This window comes from Eulemur rufifrons, chromosome 2 (assembly GCF_041146395.1).
Source record: "Eulemur rufifrons isolate Redbay chromosome 2, OSU_ERuf_1, whole genome shotgun sequence".
In the NCBI taxonomy this organism is placed as follows: Eukaryota; Metazoa; Chordata; class Mammalia; order Primates; family Lemuridae; genus Eulemur; species Eulemur rufifrons.
This window is the reverse complement of record NC_090984.1, coordinates 75,363,046-75,382,629: the sequence shown is the minus strand read 5'-3', so window position 1 is coordinate 75,382,629 and position 19,584 is coordinate 75,363,046. Positions and strand designations below refer to the sequence as shown.

Sequence of the window (19,584 nt, the reverse complement as noted above, 5' to 3'; positions counted from 1 at the left end):
TTACCACTCATCTTCAATATTCTACTATAATTTCTAGCCAGTAAAATAAGACAAGAAAAATAATCCACAAGAAAGATACTAGACTAATCAACACATTCAACCATATTACAGGATACAAGATCAACAGACAGAATTAATTGCATTTCTAAATATCAGCAAAACATTGTTGAAAGAAATCAAATAATTCATAAATATAAATATATCTCATATTCATAGATTGGAATTTTTAATATTGTTGCAATATCAATACTGCCCAAAGAAATCTACAGGCAATACAATCTCTATCAAAATTCCAACAGCTCTATTTTTTACAAAAATGGAAAAGTCAAACTTCAAATTAATATGGAATTGCAAGGTGCCTTGAATAGCCAAAACAATCTGGACAAAGAACAAAGTTGGTAGATTCACATTTCCTGGTTTTAAATTTTACAAAGCTACAATAATGAAAATACTGTGGTACTCATATAAAGACAGACATATAGATCAATAGAATAGCATAGAGATCCCAGAAGTAAATGGTAATTAACTTTTGACAAGACTGCCAAGTCTATTAAGTGGGAAAAGAATAGTCTCTTCAATAGATGGTGCTGGGACAAATGGATTTCCACATCCAAAAAAATAAAGGGGGACCTCTATATCACACTATCTGCAAAAAAGTATTCAAAGTAAATAAACCATCTAAACATAAGAGAGAAATCATAAAACTCTTAGAAGAAAACACTGGGGTAAATCTTTAAGACCTTGGATTTGGCAAATAAACACCAACGGCATGAGCAAAAAGAAAAAAAAAACAAAAATACATAATGAGACTCATAAAAACTAAAATGTTTTCTTCATTAAAGGATAATATAAGAAAGTAAAAAGGCAGCCCACAAAATGGGAGAATTATTTGCAAATCATATATTTGATAATCAGCTGGTGTTCAGAATAGATAATCAATTCCTACACCTCAACAAAAGACAACCCAATTTTTAAAAAGACAAAAACTGGAGTAGACATTTCTCTAAATAATATATACAAATGATCAATAAGTACATAAAATAATGCTTAACATTATTAGACATTAGGAAGATACAATTTAATCACCAATGAGATACTTTATACCTACTAGGATGATTATAAAAAGTAAAAATTAAAAATGAAGAGAAACTGGAACATTAACTTTCTCACAAATTACCGGAGGGAATGTAAAACTGTGTAGGTATGATAGAAAGCAGTCTGGCAGGTTCTCAAAAAACTCAATAAAAATCTCAAAACTAAAACTATCACAGGACCTGGCAATTCCACTCCTACATATGTACCCTAAAGAGTTGAAAACTGGAATTCAAGTAGATACCTGTACAGCAACGTTCACTGTAGCATTATTCATAGTGCCACAAAGGTAGAAACAACACGTGTCCATCAAAAGGTAAGCGGATAAACCTCAAACAATATTCTCTCTCGAAAGGAAGAGAGAGAGAGAGAGAGAATATTATTCCTCCATAAAAAGAAATGAAGTTCTGAGGCATGCTTCAACATGGGTGAACCTTGGATATGTTACAAGAAGTGGAATAAGCTAGATATAAGAGGACAAATATTGCATGGTTCCACTTACATGCAATATCTATAATAGGCAAATGCTTAGAAAGAAAAAAGTAGATTAGAGTTTGTCAGAGACAGGGATAGGGAAAAATGACTATTATTGCCCCATGGGTTCAGAGTTTATGTTTGGGATGATGAAAAAGTTTTTAAGTTCTATGGAGAAAAAAAGTTTTTTAAATGGTCTTTTAGAAGTATTTAAAATAGATGGTGATGATTGGACAACAATGTGCACGTAATTAATGCCTTTGACTTATATACACAAAATGGTTACAATGTTGAGGTTTATGTTACATGTTTTTGACAATAAAGAACACTTTTAAGAAAACTTAGTGCAAGTAGTCTCCCTATATATTACACTTTTATATTAAACAAAACAATCATGTGCTACGGACTTTGGTTGTACATAACATATTGTGCCTCATTTGTACTTTAAAATTAATTCCATATGCCTTCATACACACATACACACATTTAATCAGCAGATCTAAGAAATGTCAGCATAAATACATTTTGGAAATAAAAAAGAAAATAAAAGTTAAATAAGTTCCCAGTATAATAAAACAGAATGAAAGAAGAAATAATCTGAATTTATGAATATATTTTATAAAAAATAATAAAAATCTGTCCTAAAACATTTCATGTATATGAAATGAGATATTATGTGATTTAATTGGCAATAAACCATACAAAAACTAATCTGAGAGCTAATTATAGATAAAATAGAATATGAAAGTTATTAAGCTTTATTTCCATGTGTAAGTTATTCCTTTCAACCAATAACTCTTTATTGCTAATCTTCAGTTTTATAGGTTATGAATATTAAAAATAATGATTATAGATTTTCAAAATATGAACTATAGTTTTAAGTTCACTTTAATACCTCATATGCTATATCTATGTCATATTAAAAACACTTTTAACTGTATTTCTTTTGTATGTGCTTGATGTGCTTTATAATAGACTATGTGTAAGATGTGTCATAAGCTGCAGGCATTCATAGTTATGCATTTTTAGCACCCAGAATACTTCCAGAATTATTCAGAAATGTAACAGAAATAATATAAATGGTTTTCAATCTATGTCCATTTACCTTACCATTGAGACTATTGATTAGATCATTCTTGTACATTATAAACGTTCAGCTAAAATAAATTAATTGTTCCCACTTATTTTCATAATATTGTTTTGTCACTTTTTGTAGAACTTTTATTTGTGAATGATCCTTAATAACATCTAGTTATGGTCATACACCTGTGTTCTCTCAATCTTCTTAATATAAGAAGTAAATATCATTCCATAAAAACAATTAATACCTTGCATACCTCGAGCATCAGAGACTGTGCCTTCCTCTTCCTCATAAATATTTAAAAAAGAGAAACCGCCTATATTATGAGTGTCTGAGTAATGTTCGAATGCATGCATAAATGGAAGTTTTAGATTCAGGAGTAGGGGATGTACAGTGAAAACTTGAAATGACTAAGTTTAATTTTAGTTCTAACACAAAAAATTGTTTCTTAGGAAACAATGTGAATATCCTGAAGAAATGGAAGTAGATGACAGGTCAGGCTATGAACACTGTGTTGTTATTATCATAATAAAAGAAAGAATAAGTGAAACATGGGACGATGTGCTTGAAGAAAATTATCAGGCTTTCACAAGAGAAACCTTAAAATGTTACTCTGTGCTGAGATCTAGGAAAGCCATTACTATTCCTGGTTTTTTGTATACGTGTTTGAGGAGAAAAGTTATATACAACAGGTAGTGATTTTGAGAGGCAATGTTTATTGTTCAATCTGTCTCCTTTTTATCACCATAAATATTTACGTATGCATATGCACACACATCCATAAGCAGGATTGTTTCAGGGCATAAAAATTGTCAAGAAACAGAATTATGCAAATCGCCCAATGTCACTAACTATAAAATTGCAACTCAAAACCATAATTTCTGCTTCAATCTGCTTTGTGTGTCTGGAAATATGTGTGTCTGGGAGTGTGTGTGTGTGTGTGTGTGTGTGTGTGTATGTTCGTGTGTGCATGTGCATGCATGTACCCATATCAATATGCCCTCGAATGGCTGACATTCTGTAACCTCTCCTTGGATGCTTGTATATTTCTTGTTAGTCCAAGAAATGTGGACTGGCTAGCAGATTAGCCCAAATTTCTTAAAAGGCAAACAGTTTTCTAGTTTTTTTGTTTTGAACTATTTAAAAAAAAAATCACCCACATATCACTTTCAATAACTACCACAGTTGTTAAGGAATAGAAATATAATATTTAATATTTTAGAGAATTCGATTCAATTAGCAATAACAATGCTACTTATGATATTTTTATTGCTTATGACATGTACTGTAGTAATTTACATGCATTTCCAATTTTATGTCAATATTTATCCCATGACAATATGGAAAATTAGAGTGGGTAAGTAACTGGCCCAATTCACACAGCTCAGGCCTGTCTCAGACCAGGTACAACTCTTAAATGCAAACCTTGGATACTGTTTAATATGACTTTTGAAATTTATTAGCCATCAATGATAGCTCAGTACTATATATGCTGGTGATAAATCAAATGCATTATTTTTTTCCCCTCTGAAAATGTGCAAAGTTCAAGAAATGGGCACTTACACTGAAACGTAAGGCCTGAAATTATCAAAAGCTCTTTTTGCCTGGCTCTCTAGAAAAGCAATAAATTAATTTGGATTAATTGCAGCATGTCTACCATGATCTTTTTGGAAGTTTCACTAGGAGAAGACAGCCCTCATCACTTTCTGTCTTACACTGAGGCATGAAATTTCTACAAATTTGTTTAAATAGCTGTCCTACTCTCCTATGGAATTAAGTGGACCTAGTCATGGAAGAAATAATTTCAACACTATAAAGCAATCTGTGATCTTTTAAGGTTTTTGCATTACCTAAACATAAAACAGTATTATTAGTTCTGGCAGTAGTCATTTCACCATTCATACTTGAAGCATTAGGTAGTTCCAGAAATCAGGCAATGTGCGAATTCTGTCATAGTAAAACATTTATTTGTTAAAGTGATATAGATTATTCAAGATTCTACAGTCTGTTAAATCATGGATGGCAATGTAAGATGGATTGATACAGAACTTGATGCCAATGTAGGCTTTTTTTTCTTTCATTAAAAAAAAAAAAAATACTTGTAGACCAGAAGAAAAAAATTTGGTTTTAAAAGAGGATGAACCATGGTCTGATAGAGCCAGTTCCGCCAGCATCAGAGACCTGCGCCTGGGCTCCTGTGGACAATTTCTTCTAGGACACCAGTTCAACAATCAGCCTTTGTGCATTGAAACATTTTTGAACTTTATCCAGTAAAAATATCAGTGGCAACTTTTTTCAGGAGAGAGAGAAGTGGTGCTCTTCAGATTAACTCCAGCCTCTGAAACAAAAGAAAAAGAAAAAGGAAAAAAAAAAAAAAAAGAAAAAGAAAGAAAGAAAACACATGGCTAATAAGATCATTGTACTAGCAATCTGGAAGTTACTGAACTCTAAGCACCCAAACAGGAGTTTCTTGCCATAAAATAAAAATACACCTCTGAAAAATATCTAAACATGCATATCAATATGTAAAATTATGCTTGGTTATTTCACATTGACAAATATATAAAAATGTTACTTTAAAAAAGAATTTTAGGAGATGAGCCTAAATTACGTACATCAAATCCAAATTGTGGAATGGCATTTTCCCTTACTTTTGTTGTCACATTTATACTCTCAAGGTAAGATAAGACAAGTAATGATTTTATTCATTAATACATGCCATTTAAGTTTTAACAAATATTCATAATAATTTTTAAAATATGAACATCTTAGATCAAATTTGTTCAAGAATATTAAAATCTAAGTGAATTCTACATTTGTTCTATTCTTTCAAAAATTTCGTATAATAAAACTTTAGAAAAATTTATTCATTCATTTAATAATAGTAAATATTATTATTCATCTTTACTAATTAGTTCTTCTTCATCCACAGAACAAATAAAATAAATGAAAAACTTACAATAACTCACAAACAAGGGCACTCCATGGCTAAACTAAACAAGACTTTGAAAGAAAATAGTATAAAAACAATTTCATAAAAATATTTCTATATCAAACTGTGGAGATATAATTCCTCTAATATGGGTTCTAGTCTTTAAGGATTTAAAATATTTATAAATATTCTATCCTTGATAAAAGATGAAAATAATTTTTCAATAATATATTTTTTCATATATATGAAATAGAAATAATTTTCCTTCTCTCCATTCAAAAACAACTGCATGTTCAAATTTTTGATTTGGGGATTATGAAATGGCACAAATGAATCAAGAAATATAGATTTTTAGTTTACTTAATATTCTACATCAAAATGCTGCTGTAGAATATGTTTGAATCACCAGTGATCAGTTATTAAAGTATATCAAAGTTATTTTGACAAATTAATGTGATAAAGGTAGGTAAAACACTATAGAGATTTTATTTAAGAAAATTTTTCAAAATACTCTTAATCTGAATAAGGGAAGTTAATTTGGGCACAAATAGTAATTTTTGAAAACTAATATGGGACACAACCAATTATTGAAGATTGTTAAGGGACCAATGTGCAATCTATTTATAAAAATCAACACAAAGGTGCTCACACGGTAGTAATATTCACTGGGGGTTGGGGGATGAAGGTGGGTAAACTCACAACTAATGGACGCAGTGAGCATTGTATGGGGGAAAGGGCACGCCTCAAATCCTGGTTTGGGTGAGGGAAAGTCATAACATGTAACCAAAATGTTTGTACCCCTATAATATTCTGAAATTAAAATAAATAAATAACTGAATACCTTGGAAACCACTGAAATATAGACATCACTATCACACTTTACCTAGAATATACTAAGAAAAACATTACAAAATCATGTGAAAATATAATCGTATATATCACTAAATTCTCCTTTATTGGTTTCAAAGCAGAGCTTATATTGGTAAAATTGGATATCAACAATCTTTTTCCTCTTTATATTTCTAATAATATAACCCCTTTGATAGAAAAAAGTGTAATTTTATTATACCAAATTTCAAATTACAAAAAGTAATAAAATTACAAAAAATTCAAGATTCTTAAAAGAAAAAATATTGACCATGTAATTAGTTTGACTGTGTAAGTAATAAATCCTTCCAGGATAACAAACTTTAATTTAATATTAAGTTAATAATTTTATAAGCTTACATATCTTAAGGAGTTTTTTAATTAAATTTCACATTACATAACATTATTAACAAACTGTGGAATTAAAAATTTAAAAATCCTGTACTATCTCTAGTAGTAAAGATAGATTTATATAAATGCTGTTAATTTTGAAGAGGAAGAAATAACAAATATTTTTTGAACTATGAGGGTGTGCCCTGAACTTACTATCATTATTGAAATGATGACACAATATGGAGCCAAATAAAAACTAGTATTGGGTAGGAAATCCAAAATAATACTTTTTAGTTCAATTATCAATAGGCAAACTCTTAAAATAGTTCCATAAATATCTAAACATAAAATACAAAATCACAATAGCATCACAAAGATAAAAATGAAACAGATTATAATAACTACAATAACATTTCACAAAAACTAAAAGTAACTTGGGGCTTTGGTTATTGTTCTCATTTAACAGTGAAAGATATGCAAAACACTGTGGATGGACAGTCTGAAGAGTACTAAATAATAAGGAGGAAATGCAAGCTTCTTCAACATTAAGAGAAGGAAAAATGAACTCATATTTAATGGATTGTGGGGAAATGTTTATTACTGCCCTTATTCTGAATCTAATTAAGAACGATGAAAAATTTTGATCTTATATAGCCTGGATATCTAAACATGAAGAAAATTATTTCTAAAGGTCATTGCTGACACTAGCGTTCTATTTTTTTTTTCTGATGTGGTGTTGTGTTCAAATAAATATGTCAAAAGGTATGCTTTAATTATAAAAATAGTTAAGAGTTTTCTACACATGGGTCAAAAAATTCACTTGAGAGGAATTTTCATAGAAAACTCACTCTGTAGAAGCAAATCTTTTGTACTATCATTCTCACTTGGAAAAATATTGAAAGTATATTCTCTGAGTATTTGCTTTGATCTTTGGCTCCTATTTCATATATTTTCCTACCTTGTGTTTTCTTATTGTTTTTGAATGTTGCTGTTTATTTATAATCAGCATTAACATTTTATTAATTTATATATTAATAGTTTCTCTGAAAAAACTATAGTCTTTTCAAGGTTAGAACATCTGTACTAGAGATTTTAAGATAAAATTTAAATTTTTGATTGATATTAAACAGAATAATTATAAGTCAAATTTACTAAAATCAAGAAGCGGTATCTTAAAGGTTGGTGTTAACAATCACAGAATGTCACAGTTCTTGTGCATATTTGCACACACACACACACACACACACACACACACAGAGGTAATGCAGACATACTGGTTTGAATACAGCAAACATTTCTTAAGAAATTTTATTTAAGGCATTTTCAATATAAAAGCAAACTAGTCAACCATTTCTATAGTTACTGACGAACATGGCATACCTATTGTTTTACTGTGTTCATTTTAAGGATAAAATTCTTCGCCAAACATAAAATTAATTTATATGTAAGTACTAGTTTACATGTAGAGTATGACTAATTTTATCAATGATTCCCCCTCCCCTTGCTCTTGATTCATCTTAGTGTGATTAAAATGTTATGATGTTATAGAAGAATTTCATGCGAGACACTGAAATATTTCAAGTTCACTCTATTTCTACACATATTCAGGAAGGCTGCTAAAGAAGAAATTGGCATGGGGCATATTCTGGCTAATGGCCATGAAATAAGTGTTTTAACTCTCTGTGCTTTGAATAAACTAACCCGGTGGGTACCTCAGTATAATTAGCTATAGAAAACAAAGAGCTGAGGAGCTGCCATCAGAAGGGGCCCCTGCCCACCCTATCTCACTTCATTCACACTGTAAAGTGCTGCTGACAGAGGGCAAGGCCATGAGAAGACTAAGAGCACACAGGTCACACAGTCTCCTCAGCAGGGGCATCATTGTTTGGTCCTGTTGACAGCCGCAGAAATGATCCGGCCTGCTATAGCAGAAATCATTTACCAAAGACCAAGAATAGTTATCTTGAGGTCATGTAGTAACTTAAATTTGATAACAGAAATGTAGCAAGAAGCTGGTTAATGAGTGAATGATGTGTTGCCAATAGATTGTCTTACAATTATTCTTTGTGGATTTGTTTTTCTTGCTAATGTTTACAGAAAGAAGAGAAACTTAGCTCAAGTATGGAAGGAAGTTTTCTATGATATTATGACACAGTTATTAGTTTCATAAACATAACTAAGGAGAGACTCAGTATCAAGTTTTTAAAAAGATGACCTAGTTTATACATACATTCGCTATGTAAATCTAATGCAAAGGATACACACACGAATTTATTACATATTGAAAGAGCTAATCAATGAAAGATTATGAATCAGAGCACTAGTATTAGTAACAGGGTGGTGGTTAATGATTGTTTTACATTTTCTAAATTTTTTTAACTATGTTTTTGGAATTTTTCACAATTATTACTATTTTCTTTAGGATAAAAAAAGTCATTATTAAAAATCTTATGTACTGATCACCTTAGCAAATCCTGTACTATTTCTAGTAGTAAAGACTCCCAAAGAGATTACTTTTCTCTAAATTCCACTATTAATAGTGTGGTAAAATAAATATATGAGCACAATAATATATAATATGCCCCATCATATGTAAATATTTGGGAAATTTTTTAAATTGGTAATTGAAAAATGACTTAGACATTGAATCTCCTGTTTCCAAATTTTGATTTAACACTTAGCACCATTCTGGATTTTGCTACTGATAGATTAATCGTTTACTTCCTAATCCCTCTCTAAAGGTATCCTAAATTTCAGCTCAGCTAGATGTTCAAAGTCACGTGATAAACGAATTTTCAAAAATGAAAGACAGAGATTAGGGAGAGAAGCGGGGGGGAGGCAGGAGAGAGAGGGAAATGTGGGGAGAGAGGTTGAGATTGGTGAAATAAGGCACCTTCATGCAGGTCAATTCAGTACACACAACAGAATACAAAACATGTGCCAGACATTGTGCTATTGTTTTCAGTGAGCCATCTGTTCTTGCAATGTAAGAATAGGATCTTAAATTCAGTAAAGAAATGATGCATGAAAACATTTTTTTTCTTGATTTGGGGATGGAATTCATTAGGGAAGATCCTGAAAGATTGAGGAAGTTATATTTTTAAAAAAACATGAAATGTTAAAATACAAGGTCCTATTTTTACCTATCAACAAATAAATCAATGGCTCTTTTTAGATCTGAATTTTTGTGCCAAACCTCAAGCAAATGGCTGATGCTTCCAGCTGTTTGAACAGATTGCTAAAGTGCTGTTCTGCTCTGGAAACACACTTTCCAATCCAATTAAAATGCAGGAATCAAATACTCATTTAAAACTTCCAAAAAAAAAAAAAATCCACTCAAGAAGAGTAATTGGTTGATGACAAAAGGAATACGATGAATATTTCATGTGTAGTCTTTTGCTCCATTTTAAGGAGGCTTCATTCATTTTAGATAACAGTGAAACACTTCTGTTCATCCGTTTCCAGTGAGGCATAATGCATCATCTCAGCTTCTATTAGGATGTAGAAATCAAGGATAGGAGTAAATACATTCCTATCAAGCTATTGTCCTCACGTTTAGAAATATTTGTAAAAATGCACATATGTCATATGTGACCTTAAAAGTGACTCCAAAGTCCCATCTAGCATTATTAGCATTACTTTTATTTCTTACACTATTAATCAGAAATGTTTAGTTAACCTGAAATATGTCTAAATTTAGAAATTGGATGTTCACTTAACAAAACTTAACCTCAGCTTGCACTGTTCAGCATTCCAAGTATGTTTTAATGGAAAATTTCAACAAGTTACATAAACCAGCAAACCAAAACTTAAAAATCCATTTATAAAAGAATATATGCATTTAAGTGTTGAAATATATAACAGGTAATAATCTCACCTGTGTTTCCTGGACAATCTGGTCAACATTAGTCAGCAAAGCATCTGGGAATAAAATTTTCAGTGTCATGAACAATTCATTTTTATTTTTTAAGAAACAGATCCTAAATCACTTCTTAATGAAATCTTGGTAAGAGTCCTTACCAAGAATTAACAAAGATTTATCTAAACTTTTTTTTAACTTACCAGTTCTTGAGTTACTTGTACTTGACTATTACAATATTTCTTAGTTGTCTATGGCTAATTTCTGATACATAAGAATTAAAAGGAAAATTTTAAAAAATATTGTCCTAGTAAATAAAATGAGTGATTTTCAATGTGGAATATACTATTCCTGCCAGACTTAAAATAAGCTAATCAGATTTCCATTCATTTTCCCTACTCATAGTTAACATTTCAACTATATAGTTTCATATGATTAATATGGAAAAATACATCAAGGAAACAAGAATCCACAGAATAAAATATAGTTTAAGCATATTCACTGCATGGAGTATAAAATAATCATTTGTAATATTAATCATCATTCAATACTCACTCCCCAAATAGTAGCATGTTTACCAAGTACCCATTCATCCTTATGTAAAACAGTAACATTCTAAATACATTCTGCCTTTAAATGTCTATATGTATGTTTCATTTCTATAAATGTTTAATACCATTACATAAGCTTGCACAGCACACATTCTATTTCTTTCCAAAATGTTTTCTTTTTAAGCAAATATTTTTAATCCTTTAGAAGTGCCACATGATAAGAGAAAACTAGGTGTCTAACGGAAAGTTCACTTTCAGGGTTCATATATGAGTACGATGACTCTAGGACAAAATATTTTTACAAAACCTCCAGTATAAATATTTGTGTAAATTTACAATGGCCTCTGGAGATTAGATTTTACATGAAAGCAATAATAAGACTTACATCACAGAGAAAAAAGTGATTAGGGAATTGCATTATGGTACAGCCAACATAGTATATTTCATAAGCTCCTTGACTTTACTCAAACAATTATTTATTAGACACATTCTATAGCAAAAACACAATATCTACATAGCCTATGTGTCAGATAAGATTAAATATACAACCACTTGAAAACACAATTACTTTAAATGAAAGGCTTTCATGGCTTTCTCCTGAATGTATTTGAAAATAGTTTGGTTTTGTTTTTAAAATTCATGAACATAACAGTAATTTGAAATGAACAGATGAATTTTGACAGGTTGTAGAAATGGTTATCATTAGGAAATGCAAAAAAATAAAAATAAATAAATTTGTATTGAGATTTTATATTCCATTGTTATTTGATAAATAACAAGTGTAATTTTACAGGTTTTCTGGCTGAAGTTTTCTGACACCCATCCATTTAAATTTAATTCTTACATTAATAACAATCCATATTGCAAGACATAAAATTATGATTTTAACTGATTAATTTTATGGGTATAGAGATTTATGTACCTATATGGTACATATATAGATATTTATATAGTACATATATATGTGTGTAACTATATACAGCATATAAATTTATTCCATGTTAACTTTATATCTTAAATTTAGACTTTCTAATAGCCGAACATAATCAGAAGACAATGGTATGGTGATTATATTGATTATTTGCATAATCTGATAAAATTGCAAATGCATTCACGTTACCTTAATGAGGTAATTAATACTTAAATATATTCCCAGTTATAAACTGTTATTTTTCTATGTCCCACTTCAAATAAAACCACATTTTTAGGATGATTCAATCACAGTGATATGTTTACCACTCTTTATGTTAGGTGGTCTTCTGTACTGCTGCAAGGAGGACTGATTTCTGTTCCAAAAGAAATTTAAAAATAAATAAATAAAAGACAAAAAAGAAAGACCTGAAAAAAACTAATTACATTTATAATCCCAGCATATATTTATCTAGCATGGGAAGGAAAGGACTGACTAACTTGTCCTTCGAAATTTTTAAAAATCCAGTTATTTATTTTGATTATTCCTTATTTTCTCTATGCCATTGCAAAAATGACATATTTCTTTTCCATATATTTAATTAAAAGTAACCAGCATTATAGGATAAATTATTAGTATTACTAATAATAGAAACCTAGGAGGATAAAAAATATCCTTTTCACACTCAACCCACCTCTGTGATGAAGTCCTTTCCCCAAAAACTTAAATACACTCTCAGCAAAAGCTGATTTTTAAGGTGAAATCATTGTTCTTGAGTAACAAGGGATGGTTGAGCAAGGGAAAGAAAGTAGACAGTCTTTATTCTGTCTAATATAAATGAATATTATTTTCTTAGCATTATAAAATTCAATTGGAAATCAACCACACCAAGAAGACAATGGGCTTGTACCTACTGTCTTCTTAGAAGAAAGGGCTCATTTGCACAATTCTACCCACAAGAAGATGCTTTATATTTGTGAATTTTTTTAATTATTGACATTTTAAAGTTTGTTTATTACTCTAAATAAATAGAAGGGAAATACTTAAATTTAGGAACTAGAAGGAAATTGATGTCAACTTTGTGATAATTACTCTTAAATTTTTTTAGCTTTATAAATGAAATCCTTTTCATAAATACAATCAAATAAAATAATTAAAATTTATATGAGAAGCAAGTACTTTATCAGCGATTTCAATTGAAGAGAATATAATTCACAAAAAAAGATAAAAAAAATTCCTGTACACAAAAATGATACATTTAATTTTTAAAAATTCTTTAAAAATTTGTGGAGAAAGTATGCATCTTTCAAAGAGTAGACTCGCTATGTTTAGGGATTGGTTACAATAATTCAAAACTTATATTATAAAACTTTTTAAAATAAAATATATTTACAAACTACGTAAAATCCACTGTTTTAAAGATAAAATGGCTTACTGGGAGGTCCACTGACACCATTCATGATTGAAAAAAAAACAAACCGAAATATATTGGCCATAATGTGAGTGTTACTGCATCTAATTTAAATTGTATTTAATATACTTATATATTTGTATATTTTAGAATAAAAATAAATAATACTCATCAAACTAAAATTTGCTGCTTCTTAGAATTTTGAGGTAGCTTTAAATCTTCATTATCCCTTTATGATGCTCCTGTAATAAATAGCAGTTTGGTACGTTAAATTAGGGGACAGTTATTCAAAAGGAACAAAAACAGAAAAAAGAACACACTTTTGAAAAAATGTTTGAAGTAAATACCTGTTAAAACATGCTTAATGACAAACATAGTACTTTGTTAGTTGTTTTCACATTGAATATGCTGAAACCATAATGTAACATAGCTAAAAATGAAAAAAAATAATTAAGAACAAGGAAGTAAATATGATATATATAATCTACATATAGTCAACAACAAACAACAAACCACATGCTTCATATCACATATATATGGCTGTTTAAATGAGAAATTCAATAAATGGCAGAAAGAAAAACAAGAAAAGGACAGAGAATTTCTAGCTTATAATATCTAGATCACAAATCTCTATTGTGCTAATTAATCAAAATTTTCATTTCCACACCTTCCTTGCTGACCCCATTTATTTATTTATCTATCCATTTACTCATTCACTCATAAGCAACTATTGTGTTTCAGACATTATAACAAGTAACATTATCCCTAATTTTCCCATAGATTTATTTTTCAGTCATTTCATACTGCAACTGCTCTAGGCAAAAAATTCTTTATATATTTATAAACAAATACAAAAACCATTTTACCATCTTAATAAGACAATCTTTTGTTGATCTCTCAAAATATAAACTTTTTAAAAGACAAACACAAGTCAGAAATTCACCTATCATTTTAAAGAACAAGCGTTTAAGCATTTGGTTTAAATACCCTGAAAATGGTCTGATCAAATTAATAAAAAATTAAATTATTTTCAATGGCTTTAGTCAAAATAAATTTCACATGATTAGATATCATAGTTTTAAATATCTGTGAGAAGTAAAAGATATTTAATTAAAGTTTCATTAGGAACATAAGCAGGGCATTGATTTTAACAAATACAAGCCACTGAGAAATACAAAATAAGTTCATCCGTAGATTGGAGTAGATGTGGTAAGCTGCTCCGTATGTTTCAAGAATTCAGAGCCTTTTTATCCTTGTCACAACCTTCATAATTCCAAAAATTCTTTCTTTGTAGATTCATTTTGTTAAGCTTTAAATCTTGAAAGCTTTTGTATATTCAAGATTTTTTAATACTGTGCTGATAAATCTAGGAAGGGAAAAGTAATAGGCTTTTGACAATCAGCACCTTGTGAGGAATTATGTAATTGATGTTAATTAAAAATATTTGGTTGGGATTAGACCATTATTACCGTAATAGTATTGAAAATACACTTCACTTTGAGTAGTGCTTGGATTTCATAAACTACTACACATGTGATCTCATTTACTATTCACAAGAACTACAGACCTGAACAATGATGGGTGATTAGGCTTTGCAAATGTGAAAAACAAACTTTTCAGAAAGGGAAGCAGAGTAGAGAAGTGATTTAGTAAATGCCTGAGATAATAAAAGCCCATGGGACATTTTTTTTAAGACTGGCACTGAAAGTAATCACTAACTGCTTTAATCTTACACTCCATCGAATAACATGATGATAAATCTGATACGATCAGATGTTCCTCTGTCAAGTTAAAATTAACTTATATAAATGTTTATGTGCTTCTAGAAGAAGGAAATTAAACTAACGATTCATCATTTCTCACCTGTGCTTTAAGTGGTATTTCAAGTGATCTAAAAGAGTTAATAAACCTTTACTGTGTGTTTAACTTACTCCCAGGGAGTAATTTACAAAAGATAGTGAAGTACTTATCTTATTATGGCTAAAATTTCAGGTTCTTTTGTGCAAGGTAATATGTCTAAGTTCTCATGTGAGCCTTATTCTCAAAACAAAACAAAACACACTTCACGTTAACCCCATTTATGGATTTCCAGTAAAATACCAAGTTAGCATATAATTAAGTTTTCAACAAGTAGATAGGAACATTTATCTATAGACCTTGATTTCAGTGAATTTCCAAGAATACCATATTACCAAGAAACAACATTTGCTGACTAAATTTAAAATCCTTTTGTAAAAGCATGCATTCTCACTGAGCTGCATGATTTTTAATTAAATTTATCCCAGGTTTTAGTTAGAATAATAAATGCATTTACTTTAAGAGAGAGACATTCAAATGCAAAACTATAGTGCACAAAAGAAAAAAGCCACTATCTGGTTAATGAGCAATGACTTTATATCACTTAAAAATGTAATGAGAACTCCATTAGAAGTTGTGTTTTTTTTTTTTAATTTTACTTGGTGATAAAAATAAACACCCCTTTGATACAAGGGAAGTCTTGTATTTTTGTCTCCTTCTTTAACTTTCATTAAGAGCCATATAAAATTCATTCATTCAGCTAATGTGTATTAAATGAATGAAAACACTTTCATATGTCCATGTAGACGCATACAGAATTGTGGTCTGTGACTTAAAACTAATTGGAATTTTTGATAAATGCAAAATAAATTGCGTTTTCTTCTTTCCACTGAAAATAACTGTGTCATGGATAAGAGATATCTTAGAACCATTAAGGCACCTGAACCAAGGCTGTTGTTTAGAAGGGTACTTATTTTATTACTGTCTGGGTATGCTAAATGACTATTATGTTTTGAATAACACAAGAACATGGGGTTGTTCTCTACATTTTCCTAAAAACAAAGGCAACACTATTGCCATTGAAAGAAAATAGTCAGTCTACTCATTAAAAAATAGCAATCATCCATAGGTGGTCCTTTGTAAAATTGGAGAAAATATCACTTTTATATAAGACTTTTTTTCCTATGACAGCTTCCATTTTGTGATCTGCTGTTGCAGAACCTAGAAGTTGGTCCTAGCATAGGGAAAGGCACTGCTGCTATCTCTTGCTTTTTTTCCCTTAACCATTTTATTTATGTTACCTTCCAACATATATATATATATATGTTGAAATATATACCCTAGAAGGTTTATACACAACCTGGGCTTTATTAGCCATGTATCAGAGAGACAAGACTGGAATTACAAATTCCAATTTCTCATGTGAGTTCTCAAACTGCTTTTTCATTTAAAAGAAAATAGATTACACAGAGCTTTCCAATATCCACTCAGAATTTGAAAGAGTTGCTTTTCCACTATGACCATCAGAACTGTCGGACTGAATTAACATCCCATTCATAGACATGCTTCTTTTAGAAAATAGTCCACATGTGTTCGGTGAGTTAATATAACAATAGTATTCTTTTAATTCTCCATTCAGGGAGTACCTGTGCCTTGCTCTGGATCTCTCAGCAGGCAAAGTGAGAAACTTACTTGGCTTTGTATGTGCTCTTTTAGATGAGGGCTCCTCTGTGGTGGAATCAGGAGGTCGGCTAGCTAATTGCAATGCAGTTGAGTTGTTCCTGTTAGTGTTTTGGGACTCAACATTTGTGACAGCTTCATTCTGTGGTTCGGTACTTGGCTTTGTGCTAGTCTTTCTTTTCTGCTTTTGGGACACAGAAGTGCTTGAAGTCCAAGAAGGAGGCAAAGCAGAGGTAGTGGTGGAGGAGTCCTGACTGGAACAAGTTTCTGAAGATTGAATCACATTGTCACTGGCAGCTTTAAAACACTGGGCGTTCTCTTCAGGTCCCACAGCTTGTTTGGACACGGACTGGGGCAGTGTTACACTGCAGCCTTGAATTTGAGCCCCATTAGTTTGAGAATAAACATTGCTAACCTTGGTTACTTTATGTTGCCCATTATTGTTACAAACCTTATACCGGATCATTAGAATGATGATGAAAACCAGCACAGATGCTACAATTATTCCACCAATAATAATAATCATGGTGCCTCCCAAAAACTGGGACTGCATGAAATGGCAACGCACATAATCCTGTTCCGTAGTAAACTGGATGCAACCCACGACTCTTGTGGCAGTGAGGGAAGTGATGCCATCGTCATATATGGCCAAGACACATAAGTCATACATAGTTCCAGCAGCCAGATTATTGACCAGAAATGTTTTGCTCGTAGGAGGTATCATTCTGAAGGACAATGGAATTTATGTTAATATTTAGAACAAAATAAAACATTTACACACAAAGTCATTGTCTTTAGTTCTGTCTCATTTTAGTATTCATTAAGACAAGCACATTTATAACAGATATGAAATATGGGAAAATGATCTAATCTTATATTTACCCAGTTAAAATGACTAAAATCCATTGTTGGAGTCTACATTATATTAATGGTGCCTGTACTATGCCTTGACAAGCTGACTAATTACATTGCTTGGCAAAGCAGAACTCCAAATAAAAGCCACTGCTAAAAAATTATTTTTGACAAATTGCTTTTGAAAGGTGTGAGCGTGACATTATCTGACTACTAAACAAATCCACTTAGCACTTACAACACCTCTATGACTAAAAGCCAATTTGAAGGAAGTGAAAACACTGACAATAACATTAGAAAACAGAACGGAAATATGTTCCAGAGGATTTATTCTCCAAATCAGTATTAAGCCTGTGTGGAATGGTATCCACTAAATATTTCTTTAATAAAATTAAGATAAATAATAATATTGAAGTGTTTTATTTACAGACTTATCCCTTTCTAACGCCTTTAACAGTTGGTCCCCAGTATGCTTTTATCCCATAAAGGAAGATGATGAAAAGTATGTATATGAATAATATTATCCCGGGAATTTGAACAAGGCAAGGTTGTTGACCAGATCATAAATGCCTTGTCCCATTGTGTCTTAATGCAAATTTTCATCATAACACATTTTCTAAAATTTAAAGAAAGTTTATAGACATCTCTGAATCCATTACATTCTAAAAGATTTTTGTGGATGGCTATTTTCTACTAACTTTTTTTTTTCAGTTGCAACTACAAATGACCTAAATAAAAATTAATTTAGAAAAAAAGACTTGAAACCATATTTTCTTCCCTGAAAGTGAGTTGTAGAAATTTCAAAATTTGGTAATACTCATCTGTTATAGAACCTAAACAATGTGTTCTAACTTTCAGTTCAGACTATATAATTAGGACTGAAATCACCACCATTTAGCAGAATGCATGATAAATGCCAAGTATTACTAAGAACTTTAAATACATTAAAAATTAATCTTTACAATGACTTTATGAGACAGGCATTATCACCATTTCACATATGACAAAAAATCAGGGTCATATATTGAAGCAATTTCCTCAAGGTCACACAAAGTTTACTTATCATGGCAGGATTAAAATATTGGTATTTGGAAAATAAAACCTGACTTATTTCACAGAGCTAATGCTTAAAATACATGGACAGTTTAGCAGCTACAGAAAGGCGAGAGGGGGCCATGGGCACTTTTCATTGGCAACAGATTAAATACCCCAGAGGTTATGTGAAGAGACTGCTATGACAAAAGCAAACTACTTTCTGCTAATATACATGTAATATAGTCTATGTCCCCATATATTTAGTGATTAGAGGAATATTAGAAAACGTTTAGTCTAATCTCTTCCTTATAACAATGATAAAATTAAAACTCAGCCAGATAGAACCTTGCCCAGGATTGATCATATGGCTAGTTAGGATAGTTTTGTTTTTTCCTACCAGCCCATGCTTATTTTTAAAAATTACTCTCATTTACATATTTGAGTGAAATAAAATTATATTCAAGAATTTACCTGGGTATATGAGAACTGAACTGATCTGATTTCTGAAAAGCTTCAAGACCAAAAAAAAAAAAAAATCAAAACCATGATTTTACATCATTTCCTAGGGGTAATAATAATCTATAACAAATGAAATTATATGAAGGAATAAAACTGCGTATTTTCAACTGAAAATTGGGTAAGATGTGACTATAAATCAATGAGGCTGAACTTTAGAAAAACATACCAGAAATTCTTTAGCAGATGCAAAT

The 19,584-nt window shown here is 30.6% G+C and overlaps 1 protein-coding gene across 5 annotated transcripts in view; it reads right to left on the bottom strand.

Moving 5' to 3' along the window:
* Positions 1 to 4,592: 4,592 nt before the first annotated feature.
* Positions 4,593 to 19,584, bottom strand: part of LRFN5 (leucine rich repeat and fibronectin type III domain containing 5) — a 238,722-nt gene continuing 223,730 nt past the window's right edge. For 2 of the 5 annotated variants that reach the window (XM_069464584.1, XM_069464583.1), the window contains 3 exons: positions 17,000 to 17,712; positions 10,657 to 10,700; positions 4,593 to 4,985 (listed from right to left, as the gene is read on the bottom strand). In XM_069464584.1, the coding sequence (XP_069320685.1) occupies positions 4,968 to 4,985; positions 10,657 to 10,700; positions 17,000 to 17,712 (775 nt within the window). In that variant the 3' untranslated portion in view covers positions 4,593 to 4,967. Of the gene's footprint in view, positions 4,986 to 10,656; positions 10,701 to 13,706; positions 13,753 to 13,857; positions 13,941 to 16,999; positions 17,713 to 19,584 lie in introns of those variants that run through there. The other 3 variants (XM_069464581.1, XM_069464572.1, XM_069464582.1) reach the window with 2 other exon arrangements.